The sequence below is a fragment of the Neomonachus schauinslandi genome, chromosome 6, assembly GCF_002201575.2.
Source record: "Neomonachus schauinslandi chromosome 6, ASM220157v2, whole genome shotgun sequence".
Taxonomy (NCBI): Eukaryota; Metazoa; Chordata; class Mammalia; order Carnivora; family Phocidae; genus Neomonachus; species Neomonachus schauinslandi.
Window position 1 is genome coordinate 115,646,236 of NC_058408.1, and position 11,126 is coordinate 115,657,361.

The following is an 11,126-nucleotide window of genomic DNA, read 5'->3' on the forward strand; positions in this document are numbered from 1 at the left end:
GTGAATTCACTTTTGTTAGGGCCCTGAGCCCCAGCTGTAGCTTTGCCAGTAAATGAAAAGAAGATCCACTGAGGGTTTACAGCAGAGAAGGAGGGAGGGGGTGGTAGAGAGGGAGGTTGGGAAGTAACCTATTGGAAGGAGCAGGGGAAGGAAGTGAAGCAAGAGGAGAGCCGGGGAAGGTCCGGCTGGTGTCCTGCAGTGAGAAAGTCCCTCTGAGTGAAATTGGTTAAGTTCCTGGCATGGACGGAGAAAAGTACTTGATGAGTCTGTTTCAATGGCAGTAGGTTCTTGCAAAAGGAAACGCCAGCTTCTACCAAACCTATATTGGAAGTTTTCCTTTGGTTGTTTTTGGCAGCCTTGACAAAGTAATTTAAAACAGTGAGTTTGATAGGAAAGACAACCACTAAGTGACTTGAATACTGACAAATTATCTAAAATTGTCATTCCTAAGAAATAAACTCAACTGGGATTCAGGCCTGGATGGAATCCAGAGGTTTGTTTGCATAATTGATTACGACATCTTAAGAGGAGGGGATTTTTCACGAAAATTTTTTTGTAGTGAGATTGCTTTACATTCCTTTACATGACCAGAACTTTTGTTTGAGAACCAACAAAGAGCTTCAGGAACACAGGGCTTTAGTTTTCTCGACACATGGGAATGTTCTCATTATGAACATTTACACGTACTTTTACAGCAGAGTCCTGGTGTGGTCTGATCTTCTGGAGGAGAGAGGGTGCTCTCCTTTTCCCTTAAGGCGAGTAGTGCTGGCCCGTAGCCTCCCCCCTGCCACCTGCCCTCTGCCCTCTGCCCTCGGGCTGAGCGGGAGAGCTCACCAGTGCTCCAAGCCTCTGACGGGGCACTGCTGGCCCCTGACTTACCTTAACGTCCCCAGCTGGATTCTGGCACTGTATTTGAACTGTATTTGTAGGCTTCATTTTGTCCTTGCTGTTGACGATCATTCCAGTCTTTTAAATCCTCATTGGTAGGTTGATAGATTTTACTCAGCTTGATACCAGCAACAAGTTAAGCTTTTTAAAATTGTTGATGCTATGCTTTGGTGATCGTTTTACATGTGGACTTGTCCTGAACTTCAACTTCTTTAGCTGGAAACAGCAGGCGCCTCTTAAGAGATCTGTGATGGCCCCACAAATCTTGCTTGTTTTCTCATTCTTACTGGAGGAGTCAGCCAGGATAAGGAATTTGTTGGTTTGTATGTATGGATGTATTTATAAAGATTTTATTTATTTATTTGAGAGAGAGAGCGAGAGATCAGGAGCAGGGAGGAGGGATAGAAGGAGAAGCAGAGGAGCCCGATGTGGGACTCGATCTGCTGAAGGCAGACACTTAATTGACTGAGCCACCCAGGTGCCCTTGTTGGTTTGTATTTATATAAAACAACAGAAAGTAGATTTTTAAAAATTTCCTTGAAACCTCATGATCTAATAAGAGAAATTTTTTCTCTGTAATTGGGAGGCTTGTTGAGGCTTGGACATTACCTGCTGAAAGTGTCTCATGATTTTTTGTGGGATTGGAGAGGATGAAATGAAGACAGGGACACGGATAGGATGTTGAGACTATTCCTTTTTCCCTAAATAAGCAGATCAGGGGCTTGGAACCGCTGCCACTGACTCACAGGCATGATGCTTTGCTGCAGGTACACACATGACTGTATGAGCTCCCAGGGGTCCACCTGAGACACCAAATTCATGGGGAAGTGATCCCAGGTCCTGTTGTGGGTGTGGGCCGTCTGGCTGCTTCCCTGGTGCAGGCCTTGCTCTGTCCTGAGGCTCTTCCCTCCTGACACCCAGCACTCCCCTGTTTTGGGTGTGTGATGATGTGATCACTACCCCAGACTTCCCTTTTTGACATGGGTCACTTGAATTCAGGACGGGAGTGAGAAGCCATTTTCTTTTGATTTCAGCTTCCTGTCTGAGACCTGCCTCCTCCCAGGAAACCGACTATTTTCCACATTCAGTTAGAACATGTGGGTTCTTTGGTGACTGAGCAGATGTGCTAGTTGAGTACTACTGCAGGATTTTAGCACACACATTCAATGTGATATCATGTAACTTCTTGGACCAGGTTTCAGGTTGAGCTGGATTTTAAAGTGATGTTTAGTTCTCCAGCTGGGGAGCGGGACCATTGAAGCCCTCAATATGACTGCCAGGTCTGGCTCTCTCCAGGTGGGCGCATTTGCTGGGGAGGGCAGATGGGGAGAGCTTCTGGGCAGTGGTGCTGCCGGTCTTGGTGGCTGGCCCATGGCAGGGGTCCCGTAGCTTCAGTGCCAGGATGAGACCCAGCCCCTGGGGATGGGGCTTAGCAAGAGTGGGGTCTAGACCTCAGCCAGGGAATTGTGGGCCTCCCTCGAATCATGGAGCAGGGCTGAAGGCCACTTGGGAGGGTGGTGTGCCTGGGGAAGGTAGGGAGGTAATGTGGGCTTGCTCTTGATAAGACTCATGGTACTGTTTTCATGTGGCTGTTTAGGTGTGTGGGGCAGATGCTCACTCAAGCTGACTGTCTTAGGAGGGAAGAATGCATTTATATGAATATGCATAGTGCTCTGAGGGCCATGGGAACTCAGGAATCTGAGTCTAGAGAAGGCGTAGCAAGGATCCCAGAGAGGTTGGAGTGGGAGGCTGGGGGACCCTGGGAGGCTGAGGTACACTCTTCCTGTTTCTCTCCTTCCACTTCTCTTTCCACTGTGGTGCTCCTTCACCCTCCTAGAGCTCTTTTCTCATCTTGGCTTGTTTATAAGCCCTCAAGGCCCCTGATCTGTGTCACGACCTTTTGCTACACATTCTTTCAAATTTAAATTTTCTTTTTTTTTTTAAATTTTATTTTATTATGTTATGTTAGTCACCATACAATACGTCATTCGTTTTTGATGTGGTGATCCACAATCCATTGTTTTCGTATAACACCCAGTGCTCCATGCAGTATGTGCCCTCCTTAATACCCATCACCGGGCCAACCCATCCCCCACCCCCCTCCCCTCTAAAACCCTGTTTGTTTCTCAGAGTCCATAGTCTCTCATGGTTCATCTCTCCCTCCGATTTCCACCCCGCTTCATTTTTCCCTTCCTTCTCCTAATGTCCTCCATGCTATTCCTTATGTTCCACAAATAAGTGAAATCATATGATAATTGACTTTCTCTGCTTGACTTACTTCACTTAGCATAATCTCCTCCAGTCCCATCCATGTTGATGTAAAAGTTGGGTATTCATCCTTTCTGATGGCTGAGCAATATCCCATTGTATATATGGACCACATCTTCTTTATCCATTCATCTGTTGAAGGGCATCTCGGCTCTTTCCACAGTTTGGCTGTTGCGGACATGGCTGCTATGAACATTGGGGTGCATATGGCCCTTCTTTTCACTACATCTTGATTCTTTTTCTTAAATCACAATCCCATGATTAGAACTCTTGGGAACCTTCTGTGCTCAGCCCCCTCCAGGGCCCCAGGTCGAGCTATGGATTGGTGGCCCTGTGGTCACCTAGTCTCCCTTTTGTGTAAAGAGTTCTGGCGGCGGGGTAGCAAGGTGTCCTGGACCCAGTGTAGGGTGAGTAGGAGAGAGCACTCACATCCAGCCATCCTGATTAGGATTACCCCTGGAACCAGGTTAAAGAGTGCCAGGTGGGGAAGGTAAGCACTGGCAGGGAAGGCCCCTCACATCTCTTTTGCATTTGCAGATTCCATCTGGTTCTTTTCTCTTCTCTTCTCTCTTTTCCCCTCCCCTCCCCTCCCCTTCTGTAGGCTCCCAATGTGGGGCTTGAACTTATGACCCTGAGATCAAGAATTGCATGCTGTACCGACTGAGCCAGCCAGCTCCCCCCGCCCGCCCCCCCTCCCCGTCTAGTACTTGATTTCTTGACTATGTATGAACTAATTCAATTTAAAGATTTTTAAAAAATTTATTTAGTTGACAGAGAGCACAAGTAGGCAGAGCGGCAGGCAGAGGGAAAGGGAGAAGCAGGCTCTCTGCTGAGCAGGGAGCCCGACGCGGGGCTCGATCCCAGGAGCCTGGGATCATGACCTGAGCCGAAGGCAGCCGCTTAACTGACTGAGCCACCCACGTGCCCCTGAACTAAATAAATTTAGATGCTCAGGAAATAAAGGAGCACTGAATCTGCGGGAGATTGGTATTGCTGCTGTAGAGTCTCAAATAGTTCTTGGCTACACTTTTACACCCATAGAAGAAAAGAGTGCTGTTTGATTTGTTTTGCCTCAGCTCATCAGGACCTTAAATATGTATTACTCAGAGAGCAGTAGGAAATAGCAGGTGTTCTTAGATTCTCTGTCCATTGCCATTCAGAAGGAGATGGTGTCACTGTCCCCTTTGCTCTTTCCTCTGTAACTGACTGGAGGTGTGTCATTGCAGGCTGGGGGTTCTTCGTTGGCGTCGGCTCCGGTGTCCGCCTTCCCTCGCTCTTCTGTCACACCGTCCAATCAGGACATCTGCAGGTAACGCTCTGCTTCAGATGCTGTAGGGGTTCATGTGACATCCCGGAAATAAGCATTAGTGTCTGCAGGTTCTCGATTTTCCATTTGCTCGGTTAGTATGCCTTTGCTGTAAACACAGCTGGCTCAGGTTTATGTACTGTTTGCTCACCAAGTTACCACACGAGTCTCATTTCTTCACTTGGATGTCTATTCTCTTTTAAGATTGTTTTTACTTCCTGTGCTTTTATTCCACTGTTCTCTGCATGCAGTTCCAGTGCAGTGTGTTCTGAATGTTGTCACCAAAGTCCCGTGCAGTCTGCTGTTGTCTTGAAAGCTCCTCCCTGCCAGAGTTCTCTGACGCAAGGGCTCACTGTGACAGTTATCTGTAAAGACACATTGTCCAAGAGAAATTCCTGTGGTTCAGAACGGGCCCAGGCCTTGAAGCCTGTTGACAATACCAAAGCCAGAAGAACACTAAAGTTCTCAAAATCCTTAAACGATGTGGGCGAGAAGGCCCAGGATACTGTGGAAAGTTTTGACTATGTGGAAAGAACTTGCTCCGAAGGGAAACTGATACTCCCTCCAGATCCGGGTCTGAGAATAAACAGGTTCCACCAGAAGGAAAAAAGAGCACTGCATTGCAAACCTCTTGGCAATTCCAAACATTCTTGTGTTTCCTCCCTTTCTGCCAATCGATCAACTGCCTCAGAGGTGGAAGCCGGCAAGGGGGGCACGCACGTCCCTCTTTTGGAGGAGAAAGCAGATGGCGAAGCCGTGTCCCGGAGCCGGCGGCTGCTCCGGTACCTGTTCTCGCTCTCACACGGCTCGAGCACCCGCAGCCTGCACAGGTTCCATGAGCTGGAGAACTGTGCCGCCCGTCTGCACACCGCCAAGTCCTCCAGCGGGCTGGCAGGGAGCGCGGGCTTCTGCTCGGATGAGATGGGAGACGACGATGTCTTTGAGGACAGCACATCTGCAAAGTGGAAAAGCAAGGTCCTGCGGGCGCCCCTCTGCTCAGTGGAGAAGGACAGTGACCTGGATTGTCCTTCTCCCCCCTCTGAAAAATGCCCCCCGATCTCTCCTGTGTCCACGTCAGGGGATGCCTGCAGGTTGGTTTGCCAAGAACCACCATTCTGACCAGCTCTGCTCCCCAGACCTCGGTGGCCTCATCTTGCTTTTAATATGTGAAGTTTCAGGAAAATGAAGTAATGGGGGGGGGGCGTTGGTAGACAATTGTGGGTTAATGGTTTTCTCCAGAACAATGGAGTATTGATATCATTTGACAAACCAGTTTTTATGAGACGGGTCCCACATAGTTTCACAGATGATTAAAGGGGAAGAAGCTACACATATTAAAGGCCAAGCTGACTCTTCTCAACCAAAAATAAGTAGAGTTTGCTTAAGGAAATTGGAAGAAAGAAAATAGTATCTCGTTTTCCAGCTTGAGGATCTAGATGTTAAGCATTGGCTGCCCCTTCCAGCTTCATTTTTACCCTTTGTTCCAGTTGCAACACAGTGTACATGGGAAGAGGCCGGCCTCCCGCAGCACCTTCCTTCCTTCCTTTTTAACTCGGATGTGGTCACCTCTGCCCAGGTTCTGACTCCACTTCCCACCTTTGTCTTCCCGTGTGCAGCATCCTTGTCTGGCTTCCAGAATCTTTCAGAATCCGCTTTTTGTCACCACGCTCAAGCTTTCCCTATTCCAGTCTTTCCCTGGGCGCCCCTTCCGGGCCAGCTGTTACCATTTCTAATAGTTGGATCAGAAACCCCTCTCACAGAAACAAAGAGCTGTGAGCCTGGCCAGGGCCCAGCTCCTGTCAGGCCAGGTGTCCCTACCTGTTCTCCAGCTGCTGGATCAGACCCTTCCTTTTCTCAAAAGTCTGCTAAGTTCCTTGAGGTCAGTAGCTACATCCTCTTGCATGCACCCTTAGAAATCATGAGTGATTTAAAATTATCACTTCCTCAAAAAAGAAACAAATGGCACCTTCTCATGGGGTTTTTAGGTCCAGGAGAGGTCCTGTGTTTTCTCTGTGTACTGTCTGAGGGAGGACGGAGATGTGTAGTATGGTGTGTGAAGGTGAAGTCAGTGATTATGACTAAAAAGCAAGTTCATCATCTTTTCAAGTCACTGGTATTTTTGGAAAGTAGAGTGCTAGTTTTGTTTTACACAGAAATGTTTCTTCTAATTATTTTAACACGTTGTGAAAGAGGCTTCCATGTTGCCTTAAATTTGGCTTTCAGTGAAGTTCTTAAATCTTCCCAAAAATGACTGCTTTGTCATTTCTTATATCATTTTTTCCTCTCTGATGCAAAATGCCATCCAGACTTTCCATGTTGGTGCGGTAAGCTAGAAGTTTTTAGTTTGTAGTCATTGTTCACGTCCGTGTTTGTGTGTTTTTGTGCTTGTGGTCCTTTCTGTGATGTTTGTTGTTGAAAGTTTTCACTGGGGGGATTGACCCTCCCTTGAAGCGTCCTCTTCGCTGGTATGTGGCCCTCCTGGTAATGACTGGCTTTGCTCTCCCCGCAGGATCTGCCACTGTGAAGGGGATGATGAGAGCCCTCTGATCACCCCCTGCCGCTGCACGGGGAGCCTGCACTTCGTGCACCAGACCTGCCTGCAGCAGTGGATCAAGAGCTCCGACACGCGCTGCTGTGAGCTCTGCAAGTACGAGTTCATCATGGAGGTCAAGCTGAAGCCTTTGCGAAAAGTACGTGGAAGGGGACACCTTCGGAAGTGCTCTCACCTCTTGGAAATGAGGGGCCCCTGGCAGAGTAGCCCCTTGGCCGGGACGAAGCCGTAGCTCGCTTACGCTCCTGTCTGTCAGAAGTGGGTGCCGGCGCAGGTGTTCATGCTGCAGGCGTCGTCATTTCCGGGTCTTCTTTCCTGCTCCCTCCTCTCAGGAGGACGCTCTTTCTGACCCTTCGGTCCTAACGTGTTTTTCAGTCAGACTAAGACTGCTTGCTTGTCTGTGTCAGTTGTTTGGCCCCATGTTGGGACCACAGACTGTTTTGTGACATCTTAGCATTTAATTTTGTATGTATTAACCGTTCATGTCTTGCCTCTGATTAGGACTCTATATTGTTACCCTTGCACAAAACACATAGTACATTTAGTTGTTAGATACCTGTGGTAAGTATTTGCTAGTTGGTAGGGGGATGCAGGCAGGTCTGGTGCACGAAGTGCAGGCCCCCCCCCCGTGCAGCGGCAGGGGGTGATCAGAGGGCTCTCATCATCCCCTTCACAGTGGCAGATCCTGCGGGGAGAGCAAAGCCAGTCATTACCAGGAGGGCCACATACCAGCGAAGAGGACGCTTCAAGGGAGGGTCAATCCCCCCAGTGAAAACTTTCAACAACAAACATCACAGGGTGGGTGGGAAAAGAGAGGAACTGCAGGCCCTACGGGAAACGCACCTCTCTTCAGGCCCCACGTCACGGCTCCCTCTGGGTGGAGCCTCGTCTGGTAGGCACCTCCTGTGTAAGTGGTTTAATGTGTTTCTCTATATGCCCAGCACATAAGTTTTTGTTTGGTAGAATAAGACTTGTTCATATCTCAGACTTTTGATAGGTATATTCAAGGGGGATCACACAATCACATCACAACACACGAATGTTCAATTAAATGGTGGCAGAGCACGTCAGACATTTAGGAGCATTGGCTGGGGGCTGGAGCCTTGGGGAGGTGGAGTGGTGGTAGCGTCACAGAATGTTTGGGTGTTCAAGCCGTTCTTGAAGGGTCAGTAGGATTTGGAGTAAAGTGAAAGGAGTTTAGAGAGGTCAGACTGTGTAAAAAAGCATACACCAAAAAGGTGAGGGTGAGCGTTTCAGGTCAGTGTGAAAGGCTTGGGCTGAGTGTATGTAAAGAAATAGGAAATCAGGGAGCAGGGGGGCATTTTAGGAGGAAAGCCAAAAGAAGATACTATATAAAACCATAGCAAAAAGCACTCGAGGTGTTGGAGAGGCAGATGCAAACTACTTAAAAAATGTTTTGCCCCATAAAGACCGTATAATTTATTGGATACCTACTCTCTGCTGGTCCCTCAAATGAGACTTGTAGCAATTCGACCGATGTAGATAATCCACGAGGCTCTACTTTCCGCTTGTCCTACATAGAACCATCTGGAGAGAGGCTGTGACTAGGGCTGGCCAAGGATATGCAGAGTGTTTACACTTTGTTCTTTTTCTCTATCTTTATGTTTTCTTCTGATTCGGAAAGCAGTAAATGAAAGAGAAAATCTGGCTCTTTGGAGTCAATTAATGAGCTCCTAGAGGAGATGGGACTGGCAGAGCCTGCTTGTACCAGGAACTCTTAGCATCGATTTCAAGCTGTTGCTGCCAAAGCAGTAAAGGACCAAAGAGTGAGCGCCTTCTGCCATCACCTTCATGATGTAGTGTGACCCATCTGCTAGTGTGTTGTGGCGTCATCAACCCTCTTCCCCTTGCCCACGCCAGTCAGCAAGGCAGGGAGGTCTCCTGTGTGCCACCTGGGTCGGGGGCCAACATGCTGGTTTCATCAGGACTGCAACCATAGAGTCCTTCAGCTAGCCATTGGCTGTCTGCCTGCAAGAATAAGCAGACAAGAGGATTGATTTCTGGTTGTGGTCCATAGCTCATCTTGATCCCAGCTTCTTTTCATTGCATAAAAAGTTGGCTGTTGACAGAATACCAGTGCCTGGTACCTGGTTGAAGCCAAGTGGTTTAAGGCGAATGACTTTTGGTATTTGGGAAAATTCATGAAGTCTGGGAAAAGGGGAGGGGAGAGAAAGCCAATCTTACCCATCTACAGTGCTCTCACCCCCATTGTAGCCCTTTATGTCTGGGGTCCTGCACCTCATGCTCTGTGTGTTGTCTTTCCAGTGGGAGAAGTTGCAGATGACGGCCAGTGAGCGCAGGAAGATCATGTGCTCAGTGACATTCCATGTCATCGCCATCACCTGTGTGGTCTGGTCCTTGTATGTGCTCATCGACCGTACCACCGAGGAGATCAAACACGGACAGGCAACAGGTATGTGCTCAGAGTGAAAGATGAGCTCAGCATAGAGATCCTGGATAACGCATGGGGGTCATTCCAGATTGGTTTTTAAGTCAGACTTCAAATGTCTGGGTTTCTGGAGCAGGGGCATCAATTATGAAGAACCAAGCATCGTTTTTGGATGTTTCTCTTGCTGTGGTGAGTACTTTTTTAAAAACCCAGTTAGAAGAGGTCAGATCAGGGAGAATCTCCACACACTGTCTCCTGGAAGAGCAGCAAGATAAGAGAGTGGATACCCTCTGCCATCCCTCTGCCATACCACCTTTGATGAAGCAAGATTTGATGAGTGAAGAATCCATTGGTCATGGGTGGGAAGGTCAGAAGTTGTGTTTTGTTTACTTTAGATCTTAAATTAGGTCTGCTGGTAGGCTAACCGGGTTTTTCCCCTTCCAGGAATCCTAGAGTGGCCTTTTTGGACTAAACTGGTGGTTGTGGCCATCGGCTTTACCGGCGGACTTCTTTTTATGTATGTTCAGTGCAAAGTGTATGTACAATTATGGAAGAGACTCAAGGCTTATAACAGAGTAATCTATGTTCAAAACTGTCCAGAAACAAGCAAAAAGAATATTTTCGAAAAATCTGCACTAACAGAACCGAACTTTGAAAATAAAGATGGACATGGAATCTGTCATTCTGACACAAACTCTTCTTGTTGGACAGAACCTGAAGACACTGGAACAGAAATCGTTCATGTCTGATTTTGTGCAGGGGTTAGTTTTCCTGGACATCGAAGAACAGCTGAAGGAAATTGTTTACTGCCAATTGTGTACCTTTTCTTACGTCCTTTAATAGCATAGACCAGGCAGGTGACTGTTTTAATGGCTTCTCTTTTTCTAACCCCTCCTTAGTGAATCTTCCGGAAAGCCCTCACATTGGCTGTGCACGGCCGGGTTCCACTTCTGCCAGCATTTCCACGGGAAGGGAGGTCCCCGTGATGCCTTGTGATGGGGAGCTGGCTGGGCTGTGGCCCATGAGACCTTGAGCAGAATGAGAGAATAAAATGCCCAACCCGAGGGAAGAGCAGGAGCAGGGTGGCACCCCGGCCTCTCCCGGTTGGCAGCAGCCCCCACCCTGGCGCGGAGTGTTTGGGACTGTCTAGCAGCCGTGATGAGAGGATTTCCCTCCTCACCAAGAAGAGCCCAGGAGCTAAGCCCGTCTGTTGACGCTGCTGCTGGCCGTTTTCCGGAGCAGACGGGGCTGTGGTGCTCTGTGCGTGGTGGCGAGGGATTCACTAAGCAAACAGCACTTTACAAAGAGAGAATCTTTATTTTGTAATATGTGTGTCCAGTGGGATGGACATTTAAAAGAACGTCTCATTTAGAAGCCTTCCTTTCATGATCTCTTTTACGTTATAATAGATCTAAAACCCTTTTTGCCTTATATATTCTAAAAAACCTGACATCTGCTCTGTGTGCATCAAAGGGACTTGTGGCTCTAAAGCAGGACAAACAGATCTGAGGCTTTTTCCTAACATTTCATGGAAATTAATGGATGCCAGATGGCAATTTGAGCCCAATTCCTGTGGTTTCAAGCCTATTTTATAAGTCTAAAGACTGCCCCAAACATTTCTTTTTGGACAACACTGAAAAAGAAGGTTATGTGAGATCTAAATGAAAGGAAGTGAGTAATTAGAACAAAAATGAGTATTTAAA

General features: G+C 47.9%; 1 protein-coding gene across 2 annotated transcripts in view; it reads left to right on the forward strand.

Moving 5' to 3' along the window:
• Positions 1-10,236, forward strand: part of MARCHF8 (membrane associated ring-CH-type finger 8) — a 132,709-nt gene extending 122,473 nt beyond the window's left edge. The window contains exons 4-8 of one of the 2 annotated variants that reach the window (XM_021699539.2): positions 4,383-4,465; positions 4,714-5,553; positions 6,972-7,152; positions 9,300-9,447; positions 9,868-10,236. In XM_021699539.2, coding sequence (XP_021555214.2) covers positions 4,383-4,465; positions 4,714-5,553; positions 6,972-7,152; positions 9,300-9,447; positions 9,868-10,172 — 1,557 coding nt within the window. In that variant the 3' untranslated portion in view covers positions 10,173-10,236. The remainder of the gene's footprint in view (positions 1-4,382; positions 4,466-4,713; positions 5,554-6,971; positions 7,153-9,299; positions 9,448-9,867) is intronic. The other variant, XM_021699540.1, reaches the window with a different exon arrangement.
• The last annotated feature ends 890 nt before the right edge of the window (positions 10,237-11,126 follow it).